This window comes from Cervus canadensis, chromosome 17 (genome assembly GCF_019320065.1).
Source record: "Cervus canadensis isolate Bull #8, Minnesota chromosome 17, ASM1932006v1, whole genome shotgun sequence".
Lineage (NCBI taxonomy): Eukaryota > Metazoa > Chordata > Mammalia > Artiodactyla > Cervidae > Cervus > Cervus canadensis.
Window position 1 is genome coordinate 27625567 of NC_057402.1, and position 22275 is coordinate 27647841.

At 38.2% G+C, this 22275-nt stretch overlaps 1 protein-coding gene across 1 annotated transcript in view; it reads right to left on the minus strand.

Moving 5' to 3' along the window:
* Positions 1–1929: 1929 nt before the first annotated feature.
* Positions 1930–22275, minus strand: part of LOC122454918 (zinc finger and SCAN domain-containing protein 21-like) — a 152530-nt gene continuing 132184 nt past the window's right edge. The window contains 4 exon segments of the mRNA XM_043489586.1: positions 1930–2983; positions 2985–3266; positions 3269–3589; positions 4256–4320. Of these exon segments, the coding sequence (XP_043345521.1) occupies positions 2150–2983; positions 2985–3266; positions 3269–3589; positions 4256–4320 (1502 nt within the window). The 3' untranslated portion in view covers positions 1930–2149.

Genomic DNA, 22275 nt, shown 5'->3' on the forward strand with positions numbered 1-22275 from the left:
TTGTCATCTGAAAAACAACTTCAGCATTCTTGGTCATATTTATTGATTATACTGAATTATTTGATAGAAATTTTTAAAGCTGAATTGGTAGTAAAATGAAAACAGCTTAATTTCTAAGGTGTAGAATGCTAGATTTCAGCTACATAATCAATGTACATTGACATTTCACTTTTGGTCATATTTGTTTCATCCAGCTATAACTTTGAAAATAATGTATTCAAAACATTTTAATTTTCTTTTTTAAAATTTCTGTTACCTCATAAACTCCATTTGGATTACTATATTTTAAAAAGATAAAAGATGAAAATTGCCTTTGGGTAAGCTAAAATAACAAAAAATGTTACAATTACAAAAAAAAAAAAGTAAAAAAAAGAAGAACATAAAATGGAGAAAAAACAATCTCTTCAAGAAATGGTGTTGGAAAAACCTGAGGGCTACATGTAAAACGAGATGATAACATTATCTGACACCTTAAAATAAACTCAATATGGATTAATGACCTAAAGGTAAGGCCTGAAATCATAAAACTCCTAGGAGAAAACATAGGGAGAACACTCTGTGGCATAAATCTTAGTAATATTATTTTGGATCTATCTCCGAAGGCAAAGAAAACAAAAGCAAAAATAAATAAATGGGACCTTAGCAAACCTAAAAGTTTTGCACAGCAAAGGAAATCATCACAAAATGAGAAGACAATCTACTGAAATGGAGAAAACATTTGAAAATGATATAAAGTGTTAATATTCTAAAGACACAAGTCAATATAAAAAAACCCAACATGATTGAAAAATGGAAAGAAGATCTGAGTATACAAAGAAGACATACAAATGCCAACAGACATGTGAAAAGATACTCAAAATCACTAATTATCAGAGAAATACAAATCAAAACCACAAAGAGAGCACCTCATACCTATTAGAATGGCTATCATCAAAAAGACCACAAATAACAAATGTTGGTGAAGATGTGGAAAACAGGAAACCCTCATAAACTGACGGTGGAAATGTAACTTGGTACAGTCAGTCCCTATGGAAAACAGTGTGGATGTTTTGCAAAAAAACAAAAATAGAACTAACATATGACCCAGCAATTCTACTCCCAGGTATACATCTGACAAAAATGGAAACACTAATTTGAAAAGATACACATGCCGTAATGTTTGCAGCAGCATTATTACAATAGCCGAGATATGGAAGATATGCAAGCAACCTAAGTGTCCACCAACAGACAAATGAATAAAGAAGGTGTAGTTTATATACACAATGGAATACTACTTAGCTGTAAAGAAGACTGAAATTGTGCCATTTACAACAACCTGAATGAACTTAGAGGGTATTACTCTTAGTGAAATAGAGAAAGATAAAAACTGTAGGTTATCTCTTACGTATGGAATCTAAAAAATAAACAAATATATATAACAAAACAGAATGAGACTAACAGATAAGAGACTAGTAGTTACCACTAGAGAGAGGGAATGGGGGAGGGACAAGGTAGGGGTAGGGAATTAATAGGTACAACTAATATGTATAAAATAAATAAACAACAAGGATATATATACAACAAATGGAATATAGCCAATATTTTATAATAAGTTTAAGTGGAGTACAATTCACTAAAATTTAATTATGAATTTATAATTAATAAAATTTTTGAATCACAATGTTGTACATCTAAAACTAATATAATATTGTAAATTACTATACCTTAGTTTTTTAATCAAAACCCTTTCATCTATCTATTTATTTATTTTTTTACAAGAACTTTTAAGTTTATTCTGAATCCGATTAAACTGTGTTCAACATGGCTCATTTCTTTACAAGTCATAATCTTGAGTATATCCTAAAACAGCTAAACAGTTTTAATGCTTGTTCTTTAATTATACTGGATACACAGCAGTGTAACTATACAAAAGGCAATGCCGGCATGGTGTATGGGACGTGAAGTGTGGTGAGGGGACCCTGCCCCGGTGAGTTGGTGGGCAGGTGAGGAACCCACCCTGTCCCTGCCTGAGCTCTCACTCCATCCCCTTGACATTGAGTCAAACAAACAAAATCTACTCCATAGTTAACTCTGCAATTATTGGGCTGTATCTAGCATTCACGTTCTAAAGTTAGAAAAACAAAAACCACCAAGAGATCCTACCTGACAGTTAAGACCCTTCTCCCTCTGCAGTGTGGACTTTCTGATGTTTGGAAAGAGTGGACTTACTACGGAAGGTTTTCCCACAATCACTACACCAATAGGGCTTTTCCCCAGTATGGATTCTATGGTGCTTATTAAAATTGGAGCTATGGTTGAAGGCTTTCCCACACTCCTTGCACTTATACGGCTTCTCTCCAGTATGGCGTCTCTGGTGAGAACTAAGACCCGCGTGCTGACTAAAGCTCTTCCCACACTCGTTACACTGATACGACTTCTCCCCGGTGTGTATTCGGTAGTGGCGAATGTGGCTGCCTTTGCCACTGAAGGCTTTGCCGCAATCTTTACACTGGTAAGGGGCCTCTTCAGTGTGCATTCGCTGGTGCTTAAGGAGGTCTGAGCTCTGACTGAAGGCTTTCCCACACTTACAGTCATACGGCCGGTCCACCAGGTGTGCTCTGTAGTGAAGGGTCAGGTTGGAGCTGTGGCTGAAAGCCTTCCCACATTTGGTGCACACATAGGGTTTCTCCCCAGTGTGTGTTCTCCGGTGTTTAGTGAGGTTGGAGCTATTACTGAAGGCCTTCCCACACTCAGCAAATATGTAACGTTTCTCTTCTGGGGCAGGTTTAGTCACTACTTCTCTACCTTTAGCAGAACCTTTGTCTTGGAGAGGGGTTTTTGTTTCTCTCTCCTTTTCTGGATTTACCCACTGCCTTTCTAACCTGGCCTGACATTTATCGGCAATAATCATGGGAAGTGTATCCCTTCTGAATCCTTCTGCATGAGATTCTTCAGAACTTCCCTCCTTATCTGTTGATTCCTCATTCTGGGTCTTCGACTTAACGATCTCGAACCTTCCTCAGCGCTGGAGTGAATTTCTCCTCTTCACCAGTCTCTTGGATGTAGAGGGGCCCCCAAGACTCGTATCTGTGACTGGTCTCCACAGACTCTAGCTGCGGACTGCTCAGGGACTCCTCTGCCGTTCCTGAGGGTGACATCTTCTCCCATGACCATTTCTGCTCGCGGGGAGGTGGGGAAGCCTGTGGCGCCGGCTCATCCAGCTCCCGCTCCAGATCCTCCAGGAGAGTGACGGCCTCTTCCGCGCTCTCAGGGCAGTGCTCCTGCACACCCAGGCCTGGAGCTCCTGGGGCAGGATGGTCAGGAACTGCTCGAGCACCAGCAGCTCCAGGATCTGCTCCTTGGTGTGGCTCTCGGGCCGCAGCCACTCGCAGCAGAGCACCCGGAGTTGGCTGAGTGCCTCCCTGGGGCCAGGGGTGTCGTGGTACCCAAACTGCCTGAAGCGCTGGCTGAATACCTCCATGGGAAGGCGCTTCCCTTTCTCTTCCTCCTCCTCAATCTTCACAATCACAGGCCCCTGCTCCTGTGGAGGCCTGGGGCCCAGAACTGTGGCCATGCCCAGCACCTTCACTCGGAGGTGCTCCAGAAACAGCTGTCACTACAGACAGGATTCCGTGGAGCAGGAATATTGGTTCCTGTGGGTTTCTGGTTCTTGAGGGCTACGCGTTAAACCATGAGTCAGAGCCACTCGGGCCGCTGGGACACCTCAACGTGCCTCAAAACCCTTTTAAAATAAAAAAAAAGTATATTACTAAAAGTTGAATTCTTTAAAAGACTTAGTATTACATTATAACATAAAATGAGTGGTTTTCTACCTTCTAATAATGCTTTACCAGGCTTTACAGACTGAACTGACTGCAGAGAATAATGTTATGACTTGCGAGGCTTCACATTTCTTATGTGAAGATCAAATTAAAGGCTCTGAATCCAAATAACCAACAGACGTAATGAATATACCTATCAGAGCACACAAAGCACATCACACAGTAAATAGACTTGCAAAAAGACAAATGAGATAATATTAACTGAAAAAAAAAAAACATAATGTAAGAAAATATATTAGATATAGGCTGTTAGAAATGGCAGAGTAACTTAGCCAAAATAACCTTCTTGCAGATAATAACTATAATGCAATTAAACAATATATATTTAAAACCCCCTGACTGAAAGTACTGGAGAACTACAAACTCAGATACTAGAGGGCATCTATCCTTAAAGACAGAACTGCAATCAGTGAGATTTTTGAGTATGTATGTACCTCTTTTGAGAGTACATCCCAAACTGCACCAGGTTCTGGGTAACAGAAAGCTGCAATTTTATTGGCTTCGGATAAAAAAGAACAGAGTTCTAGACTGGAAAATTCAGGGGGAGAATTCTGGAAGAGAGGGAGCTACAAAGAAAGGTGAATTTCAGAATTTGTTTACAAATTTCACCTAAACTCTTGTTTGACCAGTAAACTGTACCTGCCCCAGAGAGACCCTAACGGGTCTGGTGAAAAAGCAGCAGCTGGAAGATGAAAGACTTGGGAAGAGATTCTAGCTCCTGCCATTTATAAGGGAGATAGAGTTTGGATTTTAAGATTTTAAGCCTAGCCAGGTTAACTACGTGCTAGAACAAAATTAATACTCTTGAGTGGAATATAGCTGAATCCAGAATCTTTACAACACAGTTCTTATAATGTCCAGTACACAATAATAAACATCATATATGCAAAGATATAGGAAAAGGTGATTCATGGTTAGGAGAAAAAGCAATTATTAAAATTTAGTCCTATAATAATTCAGATGTAGCACTTAAAGATTTTTAAAGTTGCAATTATAGATACATCCAATTTAAAGGAAAATATAATGGGTTAACAGTGAGAAATTTTGCACAAAACTCGAAATAAAAGAGCATTAAATAAAAATTATAGAACTGAAAAATACATTCACCAAAATGAAAATATTCACTGGATAAGATTAACAGCATATTAGAGATACCACAAAAAAAAAAAGTATGTAAACTTGAGGACAGAGCAATAGAAGTTACTAATTTGAAAACAATGAGGGGGAAACAAAATATTAAGAAGATGAATAGCATCTCCTAACAAGTGGGACAGTATCTAGAGGTATAGTATATGTGGAATTGAAGTTCCACATACTCAAATGCGGAATTGAAGTTTCCATAATTGAAAATGAATCATAAAAAAAACAAGAAAACACTTTCAAGACATATGGTTGAAACTTACAGTATTTAAAAAAAAATGACCTTGCAGAGCTAAGAAACAACAAACCCCATAAAGAATTATTACAAAGAAAAGCATACCAAGTCACATCATAGTTAGACAGATGAACAACAAAGATAAAGAGAAAACCTTGAAAGCAGCCAGAGAAAAACAATATATTATATTCAGGGAAACAATAAACATTTTTTTACAATAATAAGCATTCTTATTTCATCACATCATCTATAACAACTGAAGTCAGTTCACAATAGAACACCTTAACAGCCTGAAATAAGAAAAAAAAAATACTCAGACAAGAATTCTAAAACTAGAGAGACTATACATTAGAAATGAAGGTGAAATAAAGACATCTGAAGATAAAAACAGACAGAATTTGCTCCCAGAAGACTGCACTATAAGAAATGCTAAAGGAAATTCTTGAGGATGAAGGGAAATGACACAAATGTAACTTATATGTTTAGAAACAGATGAGTATTAGAAATGATACATATTTGCATATGTATAAAAAGCTATATGTATTTTCTTTTTTAAACCATACATTTAAAGCAAAAATTATAATATTGCTTTCTGTAGATATTACTTTTTATAACAACATAGCACAAAGGATAAGGGGCAAATGGAACTATACTGTTGCAAGATTCTCATATTTTATAGGAAATAGTATAATATTGACTCTAAATAGAATATGCATATTCCTAGAAATAGTTACATCTGAAAACCAGGTTGAATGGTAGATCTAAGTTCAAGCTGCTGCTGCTAAGTCACTTCAGTCATGTGCAACTCTGTGCGACACAGGCGGCAGCCCATCAAGATCCTCTGTCCCTGGGATTCTCCAGGCAAGAACACTGGAGTGGGTTGCCATTTGCTTCTCCAATGCATGCATGCATGCTAAGTCACTTCAGTCGTGTCCAACTCTGTGCGACCTATGGACAGCAGCCCACCAGGCTCCTCTGTCCACAGGATTCTCTAGGCAGGAATACTGGAGTTCAAGCATAATAATAATTATGCCAAATATTATTGGATTCGGGTCTAGTGTTAAATATCATTATTGGGCTAAATAATCCAATATAAGAGCTTCCCCAAATGGCTCAGGGGGTAAAGAATCCTCCTGAAACACAGGAGATGCAGGAGATGTGAATTTGATCCCTGGGAGGGGAAGATCCCCTGGAGGAGGGCTAGGCAACCCACTCCAGTATTCTTTCAAGGGAAATCCATGCGCAGAGGAGCCTGGCGGGCTATGGTCCATGGGGTCACAAAGGGTTGGAACACAATTGAAGTGACTGAGCACACAATCCAACACAAAAGCTAAGACTGTCAGGCTGGTTAAAAAAAAGCAACACCCTATTATATACTGTCTATAGCGATAAGCTTTTTTTTAAAAAGACAGAAATAAACTACAAGGAAAGGATGAAAAAAATATATACCACACAATCTCTAAGCATAGAGTGTATGTTGGGTAAAATCGGTGATAGAAATAGTATTCAATGGACTAATTTTCAACAATGAAAATGAAAAATAACTATGTGCAACAATTTGGATGTCCCTCACAAAAAATGTTGAGCGAAAAGACAGCCACATGATAAAATAATGTCTGTTGTCAGCATGGTGATTTTTTGCAGGGAGAAGGGTGGGAATGGGACTAGATGAGGGTACAAGGAGAGCTTTGAAATGTTGATAAATTTTGCATTTCTTGATCTGGATGCTGTTTATATTTATATGGATGTTTACTTCGTGATAAATCATGGAACTGGCATTTATTTGTATACTCTTCTCTATGCATGTTATATTTCAATAGTAATGTTTATTTATAAAAATGGGCCAGGACCTATGTAAACCTAGAGAGATTCTATATAATTAATGGATCATTTCACCAATAAAAGCATATAAGAGCAAATGGAAAGTATATTTTAAAGCAAATATGCAAAAGCAATGTTCAATGATAAAAATTAAGTTTTTGAAAATCTGCATAGTGTGAAGTTATGGATAGTGAAACTCAATAGTTTCAGTTTCAGTTCAGTCGCTCAGTCGTATCCGACTCTTTGTGACCCCATGGACTGCAGCACACCAGGCCTCCCTGTCTATCACCAACTCCCAGAGTTTACTCAAACTCTTGTCCATTGAGTCAATGATGCCATCCAACCATCTCATCCTCTGTCATTCCCTTCTCCACCCACCTTCAATCTTTCCCTGCATCAGGGTCTTTTCAAATGAGTCAGCTCTTCCCATCAGGTGGTCAAAGTATTGGAGTTTTAGTTTCAGTATCAGTCCTTTCAATGAATATTCAGGACTGATTTAGGGTAGTCTAGTTGGATCTCCTTGCAGTCCAAGGGACTCTTAAGAGTCTTCTCCAACACCACAGTTCAAAGCGTCAATTCTTTGGTGCTCAGCTTTCTTTATAGTCAACTCTCACATCCATACATGACTACTGGAAAAACCATAGCTTTGACTAGACGGACCTTTGTTGGCAAAGTAATGTCTCTGCTTTTTAATATGCTGTCTAGGTTGGACATCACTTTTCTTCTAAGGAGCGAGCATCTTTTAATTTCATGGCTGCACTCACCGTCTGCAGTGATTTTGGAGCCCCCAAAATAAAGTCTGTCACTGTTACCACTGTTTCCCCGTCTATTTGCCATGAAGTGATGGGACCAGATGCCATGATCTTAGTTTTCTGAATGTTGAGCTTTAAGCCAACTTTTTCACTCTCCTCTTTCACTTTCATCAAGAGCCTCTTTAATTCTTCTTCACTTTCAGCCATAAGGGTGGTGTCATCTGCATTATCTGAGGCTGTTGATATTTCTCCTGGCAATCTTGATTCCAGCATGTACTTCATCCAGCCCAGCGTTTCTCATGATGTACTCTGCATGTAAGTTAAATAAGCAGGGTGACAATATACAGCCTTGTCGTACTCCTTTTCCTATTTGGAACCAGTCTGTTGTGTCATATCCAGTTCTAACTGTTGCTTCCTGACCTGCATACAGGTTTCTCAGGAGGCACGTCAGGTGGTCTGGTATTCCCATCTCTTGAGGAATTTTCCAGTTTGTCGTGATCCACATAGTCAAAGGTTTCGGCATAATCAATAAAGCAGAAATAAGTGTTTTTCTGGAACTCTCTTGCTTTTTTGATGATCTAATGGATGTTGGCAATTTGATCTCTGGTTCCTCTGCCTTTTCTAAATCCAGTTTGAACATCTGGAAGTTCACAGTTCACATACTGCTGAAGCCTGACTTGGAGAATTTTCAGCATTACTCTGCTAGCATGTGAGATGAGTGCAATTGTGCAGTAGTTTGGACATTATCTGGCAATGCCTTTCTTTGAGATTGGAATGAAAACTGTCCTTTTCCAGTCCTGTGGCCACTGCTGAGTTTTCCAAATTTGCTGGCATATTGAGTACAGCACTTTCACAGCATCATCTTTTAGGATTTGAAATAGCTCAACTGGAATTCTATCACCTCCACTAGCTTTGTTTGTAGTGAAGCTTCCTAAGGCCCACTTGACTTCACATTCCAGGAGGTCTGGCTCTAGGTGAGTGATCATACCATCGTGATTATCTGGGTCGTGAAGATCTTTTTTGTATAGTTCTTCTGTGTATTGTTGCCACCTCTTCTTAATATCTTCTGCTTCTGTTAGGTCCATACCATTTCTGTCCTTTATTGTGCCCACCTTTGCATGAAATGTTCCCTTGGTATCTCTAATTTTCTTGAAGAGATCTCTAGTCTTTTACATTCTATTGTTTTCCTCTGTTTCTTTGCACTGATCACTGAGAAAGGCTTTCTTATCTCTCCTTGCTGTTCTTTGGAACTCTGCATTCAAATAGGTATATCTTTCCTTTTCTCCTTTGCTTTTCACTTCTCTTCTTTTCACAACTATTTGTAAGGCCTCCTCAGACAGCCATTTTGCTTTTTTGCATTTCTTTTTCTTGGGGATGGTCTTGATCCCTGTCTCCTGTACAATGTCACGAACCTCCATCCATAGTTCTTCAGGCACTCAGTTTATCAGATCTAATCTCTTGAATCTATTTCTCACTTCTACTGTATAATCGTAAGGGATTTGATTTAGGTCATACCTGAATGGTCTAGTGGTTTTCCCTATTTTCTTCAATATAAGTCTGAATTTGGCAATAAGGAGTTCATGATCTGAGCCACAGTCAGCTTCCAGTCTTGTTTTTGCTGACTGTACAGAGCTTCTCCATCTCTGGCTGCAAAGAATATAATCAATCTGATTTTGGTATTGACCATCTGGTGATGTCCATGTGTCGAGTCAAGAGGGTGTTTGCTATGACCAGTGGGTTCTCTTGTCAAAACTCTCAACAGAGAGTTTTACTAGCTTAATAGAGTTTAACTCCATTAAACTCAATAGTAGTTTATTAAAAGATATATAGACCATACCATAAAAAAGGAGACCAATTTCATTTTATATACCTTGAGTTTGTAATAATGTTTTCATTACCATCCTTCCTCTTCAAGATCGCCTTCCTTCTACATTCTTTTACAAAATATTTGTAAATTTGTACTATGTTGCAGATACTATTCATAATAAGAAACATTACATTTTTCTGTGCTTAATGGCTTTGTGATATTATGACTCAGCACTGTCAACTCCCACTTTTAGTGTCATGCTTTTGGTGTCAGAGAGCCATAGTTATTTGGATGTTTGAGATGGAAAAATCTTTGGGAGATCATTATTTAATTAACTCAGCTTAGCTGGTTATTTTTTAAACCTCCCCCTCAACATACAAGGTTATCAGATGGTTGGCTTAATGATATCTTGCCAAAGCACGTGGCTTCAGCTCTTCCTTTATTCTCAGTTTTTTTTTGAGCTAACAGATGCAGGAATACAGTTATAATTTCTGAGTTTATTTTCTTCCAGCTTTAGCCATCTAAGAATTCATTGCTAAGTCCTCTATTAATTCTTAGCCAATTTGTTTCCTTTTCTTTTTGAGTTCCAAATCCTTATTTTCCTGATGTTCCTACTAGGAGTGACTCCAGTTTGAACATATATTGAAATTTCTATACTTCCAGGTGACTTAGCAGTAAAGAATCTGTCTGCCAATGCAGGAGACATGGGTTCGATCCTTGGGTTGGGAAGATCCCCTGGAGTAGGAAATGGCAACTCACTCCAGTATTCTTGCCTGGAAAATTCCACGGACAGAGAAGCCTCATGGGCTACAATCCATTGGGTTGCAAGGAGTTGGACATGACTGAGCACGCATGCACGTCATACTGAAATAAATCCAGATATTCTAGAATTTCATGTAAGGGTTACTTGTGGTAGGACTGATACCATATATTACCTTATGAGTATATCTCTGGCTTTTAGAATTCTAGGCTATTTCCTCCATGTCTTTTAGTATTAATAATTTTTGATTTTGTATGCCAATTATTTTTATAATCAGACCAAAAAAAAAAATCCCTAAAACATAGTCAACAACCAGTTGTGATGTGCTGGAACTGTTCTTACTGGATTGGAGGACCAGATTGTGTGCATCTTTTCTCAAATTCCTGTTCAGCGATCTCATGTTGGTAGCTTGAAATCAGTTTTAGTAAGTGGATTTACATCATGAAAATAGACAACATTAAAAATCATGGCCTGGGACTTCTATGGTGGTCCAGTGGTTGAGACTCTGAGCTTCCACTGCAGGGGGTATAAGTTCCATTCCTGCTTGGGGAATTGAAATCCCAGAGGCTGTGCAGCATGCCCAAAATATTAAAAAAAAAAATAGGGTTGTAGCTTTAGAGAGTCTACTTATCAGTATATCATAGGACAGGTATTCAGCATCTCCATATGAGCCATATGAGCTGAAAGGATAGTCAGTTGGTTCTATAAACAGCAACTAGAAAGTCTATAGAAACTCAAGAGTTGGGGCAGGGCTGCCTTTATACATCATTCATTTTGGTAAAACTCAATCACAAGTGACCTTGGTGAATGGTTCACTGGAAATGAAAAACATTAAAATGTTGAATGATTGGGTAGCAAATTCTGGAATGAGAAGAGTAATTGCAGCTCTCGATTTGTTGGCTAACTATAAACAAAGCCACAATAAGACTTGAGAATTATTTTGTTTTTTACCTAAGAAATCTTACTAGCTTTAGTGAGAGCTAAACCAGGAAAGGTCAGTTTATGTTTTAGTTGGTATTTGCAATCTGAGTTACCTTTTAGTGTTGTGAATCACTAGAATGTGTGACAAAATTAACCACCTACAGCCTCCATCTTTGACGACTTTTCAAAATCATTAAATTACGAAGCCCAGAATGCTGGGTTTGGGGTTATGGTTTTATTTTTATTGAAGGCAGAAGGTAATTTATATGATATTTTCATAGTTTCTTTCAGACTTTTGTGCCTATAAAAACTTTTTTTTGGTGGACACATTTTGGTAAGAATTATATTCACTTAAAAAATAGTGAGAGAGATGATATTTTTCTGTTCAATCAGAGTTATTAGGTCTTACCATAGTGCTTTTCTCACCATGATAGTGTCAGAGAAAGAGACTACTGCTGAGGATGCGTTATTACTATTCATAGCAATATTTAAAGACACAAAAATAGAAATGTTGATACTCAGCTTTAATGCACTAATCAAAGCGATTGGAAATTGCTTAAGTGGACCAATTTTAATTCTAAATGCAGAAGACTTCTAACTCAATACCAAGTAAGAAATGTGCCAGAACCTAATGATTAGAATGTTGTGCTTGAAAGTGATTTTAGTTGGAATTTAATTTGGTTAGATTAAACAGACATTTGGGAGGTATTTTTTCATGTGGTGGCCACTGTTTTGAATATAAAGACATGCACTGTAGACCCTCAAGAAGGTCAAAGACCAGCTGAAGGTGCTGTCATACAAACAAAAAAAAAAACCCATCATTTTTAGAGACTTACCCAAATCCCAACAATACTAGATCTATGATATTTTATAAAGTGTTTGCCTACTATTTGCCTAAGTTCTTAAAACACTGAAAAAAATAGGTTGCCTGCCATTATTATATAATAATTACTACACTTGAAAATATTTTTATATGCCAAAATAATCAGTCAATTCAGGAACAGCAATCCAGTTATACTGTGCAACAAGAAATATTATTGAAATTGTGCTTAGTCGCACAGATATGTCCGAATCTTTGTGACCCTTAGGACTCTAGCCCACCAGGCTCTCCTGTCCATGGAATTCTCCAGGCAAGAATACTGGAGTGGGTAGCCATTTCCTTTTCCAGGGGATCTTCCCGACCCAGGGACCGAACCCTTGTCTCTCTCACTGCAGGCAGATTCTTTACCATCTGAACCACCAGGGAAGCCACCACTACTGAAACTGATTGTTCTATAAAATTCAAAAAAAGCAATGGATTGATTTATTTTAATAAAACATTTGTTAGAGTACCTGCATAACTGCTTTCCTGATTCTGGATTGGCTGTGTGACAGAATGAGTAGAGTGAGCCTTCAGGATCCTGAAGATACTACCCTTGTGTCATCCCGTGCAAGTATAGGCACAATAGCTGGCTCATGGACGTGATGAGCACAGCCTGTATGAAATTATCTAGACAGGAGGAGTCACAGCTAGACTTTGCCACCGCATTATTTTAGCTTAGAGAAGCTGAGGCTACAGTGTCTTTGTTAGAGCTGTTTTCTTTCGATAGGTGTTATTATATCCAAAATATTTTTTCCAGATATACTCAGAGTTTTATGTAATTGGTACAGTAATTAACAGCACCTTAAGTGAGTAATCAAGAGAGTAAAGAAATCATTTAAAAAAAGAAATAGAGACATGAGAGGAGAAGTAATTTTTATGAAAAAGGAAAGCATCATCCAAAAAGAAAATTGTGATCTATGTTGGTCAGAACCTTCAATGGTCTGCACATTGGGAGTATTAGGTTCTCTGATTTCAAAGATCTTTACCTTCTGATGGTCCTCTGATCTTCACAGAAGCCACCTTAGACTGCTAATTTGTTTTTTAAAGTAAGGCTTTATGCAATAAACTAGTTCTGTTTCTGTTGAAAAATGAGATGTGGATAAACCAAATCAACAGAGACATTCAAATCTCATTTTAGATACTATTTTATCTTCCACCTTTGCCCCTTTAAGAAATGTGGGGCAGAGGAAATCAGCCCTTGGATGTTTTTGGGTTTTCTATCCTGACTTTCCTGATCTACTCTTGATTGTAAAAACCTAAGAAAGAGCAAAATGAACAAAAACTGTGTCCTAAAGGAGACATCAAGACCCAGAACAATAAGGTAAAACAACAACAACAAAACAAACCAGAACAATCAACAAACCTGTCAGTCTACAAAAATTAAAGAGCTGTCTATAACAGTTGAGAGAATAAACAGAAAATCCTCAGTCTACAGCGGCGTATTTTCCCCCATGGTAGAACATCGGCCACAAGTAGGTTTAAAGTGAAATTACCTACTCGCAATAAGAAAGTACTATTGATACAACACCCAGGAGGGTTTTGGGGTAATATCTCTGTAGTATTTCACATTGAAGAAGGTATCAGTTTCAACACCTATTTCAGAAAATCTTTTGGTGGCTTATTGTGTGGGCATGCTATAGATATAAAGATATAAATTAAGTTCTTTCTCAGTTCAATTAATTAGTTTTATAGGGAGAATTTGGAGTTATCTAAAAGGAAGGTTTTTTTTTTTTTGGTGTTTAGTGTGGTGATATTTATTAACAAGTAGACTGTGTGCATAAAAAATATGTTTGTATGCATGCAAAGTGGTATTTTATTGAAGAATGCAAGGTAGGTTGTCATGGAGATTAAAAGCCTTGAAGTGCTATTCACTGATGCTAGTTATGGTTGCTGGGCACTGGGATATTAGGTTCTGGCACCCTGAATCTTGCATTGTTGTAAAAATAATTACACTTTTATCTTCACTGTAAGGGCTATTCAAGTAGGATAAATAAATACAGACACATGAACAAATCTAACTTAAAGGTAAATATAGCAACCCTATAACCCATCCCAGTGTAAAATTATGTAGTGGTAGTTACTATACTATCAAAATGCTTGATTTTCATTGCAGGGTCATTGAAGCTGTTTATAAGATGAAATTACAAAATGCATGAAATCTGCACTTACATTAAAAGGCAAAAGAAGAATGAAAGCTATTGACCGTTAGTATGGTCACTGGTAAATATAAAGCTTTCCTTTAGAAGCAGAGGAAACAAATGAAAAGCTTGTAATATGTTTTGTTAGCATTTTCTTGAAATACTGTATTTATATGAGATTTCCAACCTCACTTTGAGCACTACGTAAAGCACAAAGTGATTTCTCTGGTGTTCTTTTCTCTTCAACGATTAGATGAAATGATCCTGACAAGTTTACCTCAGTGAGAAACTATGTATTTTCTGTATAAAGGAACACTTATGCCTGGCAGAATCAGTATGGACATTTTCTTAACCAATAAATCAATAGAGAGAGTTGCAATATGGCAAAATGCACAACATACACAATATAACATTGAAATTTGCAGCAGTAAGTAATGTGGTTTTCAAAACTGCCTTAAGTGATGATTAACTAGAATTATATATATTTATATTTAAACTGACACCACAGAACTCTTTTAAGTCTTGACGGATATGTGGAATATTTAAATGTAGTAATTGCAGTTGCTAAACCTCCTGGGATTAACCTGCTGGAGAGATAGTGACATCTTAGGCAGAGAAAAATGATTTATACTGTGAGGGGAAAAACTAAAAATGAAATAATTCCATGTGTGTTTTATATAACTCTTTGGAAAAGAAGTTCATTGTAACTAATGAATTGGTAATATTCTGTAATAATCCACCATATGAACAATTACATAATTTATATAAAGGTAGGCATATAATTTAGTTTTACAACCTTGATTTTCAGGTTTCACACTATAGCACAGTTCACAAAAAATAAAACAGGATGAGAAGTAGATTAGCACTGTATTACCGTTAATGGTAGGAATCTTAGAATTTTGTTTAAAGGTGGGCTCCATCTTACTTTATCTCCTATTAATGAGGAATGATGTAACACAGTACTTCTTAGCTTGCTTTAGGAAATATTTGTTAAGTCTTGCCTGCATGCTTCAACACATGTGTCAGTGAATTTAATTGAAGTCAAGGAGCAGAATCATTAATAAAGGGTGATAACGTTGATATGTTTTTGTCAAATTAAATAATTTAAAAATAAAGTCACAGTGTTACCATATTATCTGTAAACAGCAGATGTATTAATCATAAAGACTGTCTGTTGCCCCCTAGGGAACTTCTGGGGAAGTTTTTTGCGTTGTATCCATATAACATAATCAAATAGCCTGCATCTTGAACTTCAGAAGCAATTTCAATGACCTGACAAGATACAAATCTTTTTGCATAAGAAAAGAGGGAAAAGGTCTCAGCCAATCTCTATTTTGGTGAACACGTTCAAAATCTAAGCCTTCTAGGATTCTGCATATCAGGTTGTATCTGAAAACTTTAAAGCAGTTTCAAAACTGACAAATTTACATCCATAATAAACCTGAGATACTCGGATAATCTGTTTCATATTAGGGTAGATTGAGGTAGATATTTAGTAGAAGTGTACGTTGCAGTTAAAAAACAGAGAGACGCTATAGAATTGAGAACCACAAATTTTAATTACAGCTGGCTACAAGCCAACTGGATGATTTAAAATAACTTGTTCATTAGTTTGGTGGAACAATAGGCCATTGTGCAATAGAAATTTCTCTGCTGTGGTTCACCACGTCGTAGATGAGGTAGATATTAAGTAAATCATCTTATGGTATACATATTATCTACAAAATACAAGTCACTGCCATTGGAGAAAAGGGATGTTTCTCCATTCAACAACTTGAGGTCTGGCTTTCCTGACTACTCTGTTCCCAGAGTCCCTACACTGTAGGAAATCTAGTGGATCTTTCCTAAGAATAGAGCAATATCATCTTCATGGAACTTATAGCTGAGTGGGGGAAGACCAGTATTGAACAAGTTACAAGTGTGAGAATATATACAAAAGGTAAGTCCAGGATGTACTGAGAGTGTATATCTGCTCGAACGAGCTGTAGATGGAGTAGGTAACACCATTAAAATCACTCCAAAATGGATTTATCTCTATCTCAGACTCTTTTCAGAGTTATAGACCTATATTCTCAATTACAGGCTTATAGTTTCAACCTAAATGAAACTGGCAGCCTTAACTCAACATGTCTAAACTCAAATTCACCATCCCCCTATCCACCTTTTTCTAATTTTCTTACTCATTTTACTGGCCCTGTGCTTTTCCCAGTTACTTATATCTGAGTCATTAGCACACCTAAGATAAATCTTTCATTTCTTCTTTTGTCTTTCACATCCATTTTGTGTCATGTATCAAAGATTCTGTTTTGATTATGTCCTTCTTGTTTAATGATTTTTTTTTAATTCCTCTACTTGCCAGGCACTGAACTTTCAAGTACATTAAAAATCATCAATTCATTCAATGAATAGTCAATTGTTTATTCAACAAATATTTGACTGCCTATTATAGACTATGCTCTGTAGTGGGAATACAATAACAAGCAAAACATCCATTGTCCTGCTTTCATGGAGTTCACTAAGTCATAGATGAGGTAGATGCTAAATAAATAATCTTATGGCATATCTACAAAATACAAGTGCTATGAAAGCAAAGTACAGGGGTGCCATGCAAAAGGATAATAGGTATACTGATATACTTTGCGGGGGAAAGTCCTCTCTGAGATCTAAGGGCTGAGAAGCAGTTAGCCAGAGGAAAGGGGAGGGAAAGCATCCTGAGTAGAAGGAAGAAGTCTTACCAAGCTTCTATTTCTAGTTAGAGTGGAGGTCTTCGAAGCTGGAAAGGAAGGCAGAAATAAGATTTGCAGTGTATCATCAGTATTTTTAAGAAGTTCAGATTGTATTCTAAGTGAGATCTGGAGGCAGTGAAGTATTTTCAGTAAGGGAATGGAGACAGAGGTGTATCTGAGCCACATATAGAAAGGAGGCGGAACAGAATTTGTTTGAAGATTGTATAAGGAGAAGTACAGAAGAAGCTAGATTTCCGACAAGAGTAATGGGTAGACAGAAAGGTCACTTGGTGAGAAAGGGAACACGGGTTTGGAAGGCAGGATGATGAATTCAGTTTTGAACATGTTAAATTTGAGGAAAACAGGAATATCTAAGTTATTGTTTAGAAGGTAACTGGATATAGGGACATGTGCCTGCTCTCATTTGAGAGCACTCACCTGAGAAGTGTTAAAACAGACTGACTACATAAAAAGGTAGATTATAGTTAAGGTGACACTAAATTGAAGGCTCAGGGAAAACTTCAGGGAGAAAGGGAAAATCACATTTGAGAGGACCTAGAAAGGGTGATAAGAGTTTTGACAAATGATCCTTGGTTGTCCGCATTTGAGAATGACGCACTCTAATGTTGATAGGATGTTCTAAATTTTGAGGTGGGTGTTAACTGAACAGAGTAAGATAGTCAAGCATGCGCTGAACCTTTCTTCGAAGGGCCCTCAAGAGACAGTTTCTGTAGATTTTTTTCCTTTGGGCTGGTCACTTTCTCACAATTTCTTGTCATGGAAGTTAGAAAGCTGGCTGCCAATGTTCTGGGAAGCAAATGAGGGGGGAGGGGGGTTATGGGTTTTATAATTTTGTGTGTGGACTTGTAGTAAATTTCTCTATTTTAATCATGGCGCCTCTGCCCTTAGCAGTTTCTGATGATTCAAGACTGGAGTTCTTTAGGTTTAACTTCCCCAGAGAGTAATTTCTGCCAGGGTGGGAAAGAGAAACTTATCTTGCTCCTGGGGGAGGAATCTCATTGCTATTTATCCTTCAAAAAATTCTCCAGTCCTCAGCATTATACTGGATCACTTCCACAGTTCCAGGTGCTTCTCTCCCAAGCCTATCAGGCGTACTGAGCAAGAGTCAGAATCAACTTGCTGCCTATGGGCTTCCTCCTCCAAGCTTAAGTTTAGACTTTCTTTGGCCTGCTAAATCAGTATCATCATCCGCTTCCTTTCCAGCTTCCACAGTCCTATTTACTTCTGTTCTCTTTATCTTTCCATTATATCTTCCTTCACTGTCTGCTATGTTTTCAATATCTGTGTCTCCGCCCCCACTTTTATATGCTGAAATCTCAATGCCCAGTGGGATGGTATCAAGAGGTGGGAACTTGGGGAGATGCTTAGATCATTAGGATAGAGCCCATATAACTGGGATTGGTGCTCTTATAAAAGAGACCTCACAGAGCTCCCTTGACCCTTCAGTCATGCAAGGAAACAAGAAGTCTGTAACACAGAAAGGGGCCCTCACCTGACCACGCAGGCAACCTGTTCTCAGACTTTAATTCTCCAGGACTGAGATATAAATTTCTGTTGTTTTGAAGTTACTGAGTGTGGTATTTTGTTATAGCAGCCCAAACAGACTAAGACTGTCATTTAGAAGGGAGTTGGAATAAGCTTGAATTTAATTTGTCATGTGTAATAAGTAAAGCAATTTCTAAAATGTGCCAAACTATAATGATAGTAATGACTGGAAGATGATAGCTTAATAAAATATATACTCTGATTTCCTCCTGTAACAACACAACTCATTGTAAAGAACTACTCCATAAACTCAGAGAGTATTTTGATCTTCAATTATTTTACAATTGTTTTAGTGTCATTAGGCCTTATAAACCTTCAGGCATCCTCTTTTTCTCTCTTAAGTCCATTTGCATCAAATAATCACTACATTAATGAAAGCATATTTACATAAAACTGTTCTCAGAGAATGGAATTGCTTTGTTTTTTTTTTTTTTTTTTTAAAACCACCAAAAGGCACAAGGATAAAAACAGCTACATTTAATTAACATTAAAATTGCGGAGTCACCTGACGGAAAATGATGAAATTGGGAGTTTTGGCTGGTTGTTGTTGTTTGGTCACCCAGTTCCAGTTGGGTCTGACTCTTTGCGATCCAGTGAACTGCAGCTTGCCAGGCCTCCCTGTCCCTCACCATCTCCGGAAGTTTGCCCAGGTTCATTTCATTCCACCAGTGATGCCATCCAGCGATCTTATTCTCTGATGCCCTCTTCTCTTTCTGCCCTCCATCTTTCCCAGCATCAGGGACTTTTCTAATGAGTCAGCTGTTCGCATCAGGTGACCAAAATACTGGTACTTCAGTTTCAGCATCAGTACTTCCAACAGGTATTCAGGGTTGATTTCCCTTACAGTTGACTGGTTTGATCTCCTTGCTGGCCAAGGGACTTTCAGGAGTCTTCTCCAGCACCACAGTTGGAAGGCATCATTTTTTTTGGCGTTCTGCCTTCTTTACGGTCCAGCTCTCACAACCATATGTGACCACTTGGAAGACCACAGCCTTGACTATATGAACCTTTATTGGCAGAGTAATGTCTCTGCTTTTCAACATACTGTCTAGGTTTGTCATCATTCTCCTGCCAAGAAGCAATCATCTTCTGATTTCAAGGCTGCAGTCACTGTCAACAGTGATTTTAGCACCCAAGAAGAGGAAATCTGTCACTGCTTCCACCTTTTCCCCTTCTGTTTGACATGTAGTAATGGGACTGGATGCCATGATCTTAGTTTTTGTTTTTTTTTTTTTTTTAATATTTAGTCTTAAGCTGGCTCTTTCACTCTCCTCCTTCACCTTCATCAAGAGGCTCTTTAGTTCCTCTTTGCTTTCTGTCATTAGAGTGGTATCATCCGCATATCTGAGGTTGTTGATATTTCTCCTGGCAATCTTGATTCTTGCTTGTAACTCATCCAGCCTGGCATTTCTCATGATGTGCTCAGTGTACAGGCTAAACAAACAGGGTGACAGCAGACAGCCCGTGGTACTCCTTTCTCAATCCTAAACCAATCAGTTGTTTCATAACGGGTTCTAACTGTTGCTTCTTGACCCACATACAGGTTTCTCAGGAGACAGGTAAAATGGTCTGGTATTTCCATCTCTTTAAGAGCTTTCTACAGTTTGTTATGATCCACACAGTCAAAGGCTTTAGCGTAGTCAGTGAAACAGAGGTAGATGTTCTTCTGGAATTCCCGTGATTTCTCTATGATCCAGCAAATGTTGGCAACTTGATCTCTGGTTCCTCTGCCTTTTCTAAACCCAGCTTGGACATTTGGAAGTTCTTGGTTTGCATAATGATGAAGCCTAGCATGCAAGATTTTAAGCATGACCTTACTAGCATGAGAGATGAGTGCAATTGTCCGACGGTTCTTTAGTACTACCCTGCTTGGGAACTGAGATGAAGATTGACCTTTTCCAGTCCTGCGGCCACTGCTGTGTCTTCCAGATTTGCTGACAGATTGAATACAACACCTTGATGGGAGCTTTTTCTATTGCGAGGTCACTGTTGCTGGCAAGTGCCATTCTGGGGTCATCCCTCTACCTTATTAGTGCCAGTACCTGCTCACCAGCCTACTGCACCAGTACTAGGACACTTCAGATCAATCCAAGCAACTAGCTGGATGGGACACAGCCCCATCTACCAGCAAGTGACTGCCTTAGCAGCCTCTGAGCCCACAGCTCAGGGTGGGCTGTGGGACACAGTCTTGCCTACTAAAGAGATCATGACCCACCACATATACACCAGTGTGCTGGCACTAGCTCCAGGGCCTCCAGGGCCTTGTAGGACCCAGCTCCATCCACCAGTGGGTGGGCATTAGCCCAGACACCAGCCTTACTTACAAGTGGACAGGCACTAGCCCCAGGAACCCCTGGGCCCACCAGTGGGCTAACACCAGCTTTAGGACATCCCAAGTCCGATAGCCAGCCATGTCAGCAACAAGCCCTGCCCATCAGCAAGCTAACACTAGATCCAGGACCCTTGCCCCCACAACCACCCACCCTAGAACCTGGCCCTGCTTACTAGTGGGCCAGCATTAGCCCTGGGACCCCGCTAAGCTCTACAGCCACCCGTGACATCAACTCTCCTAGCATCAGCCATCAGTGGTTTAAACCTAGAAGAAGTGGACAAATTCCTAGAAATGTACAACCCCCAAAACTAAGCCAGGAAGGAACAGAAACAGTTACCTTTAATTAAACAGAATCATAATTTTAAAAAGCTCCCAACAAACAAAAGTTTAGCACCAGATGACTTCAGAGGTGAATTCTACCAAATGTTTTGAGAAGAGTTAACAACTATCTTTCCCAAAGTACACCAAAAAGTTTCAGAGGAAGAACACTTCTAAACTCATCCTATGAGGCCAGCATCACCGTGATACCAAAACCAAACAAAGATATCACACACAAAAAGTGAAAATTACAGGCCAATATCACTGATGAACTCAGATGCAAAAATCCTCAACAAAACATAAGCAAACCAAATCTAACAATATATTAAAAGGATCATACACTATGATCAGGATTTATCCCAGGGATACAAGGATAGTTCAATATTTTCAGATCAATCAATGTGATACACCTCACTGGGTATATATCAAAGTAGGTATAGAGAGAACATATCTCAGCATAACAAAGGCCATATATGACAAGCTCACAGCTAACATCATACATAATAATGAAAAGCTAAAAGATTCTCCTCTAAGATCAAGAACAGGACAAGGATGCCCACTAGTATTGGAAGTCTTAGCCACTACAATCAGACAAGAAAAAGAAATTTGGACAGGAAGAAGTAAAACAGTCACTGCAGGTGACATGATATTACAAATAGAAAATCCTGAGGATACCATCAAAAAACTACTAGAGCTCATCAATGAATTTCTTAAAGTTGCAGGATACAAAATTAATATATAGAAGTCTATTGTATTTTTACACACTAAAAACAAACTATCAGAAAGGGAAATTAAGAAAATAATCTCATTTACAATCACATAAAAAAAATTCCCAGGAGTGAATATAACAAAGGATGAAAAAGACCTATCCTCAGAGAACTGTAAGACTCTGATGAAAGAAAACTGAAGAGGACACACACAGACAGAAAAACAAACCATATTCATGGACTGGTAGAATTAATATTGTTAAAATAACCATACTACCCAAGGCAATCTACAAATTCAGTGCAAAATCTATCAAAATACCAACAGTACTCTTCACAGAACTAGAAGAAATAATTCAAAAACTTATATGA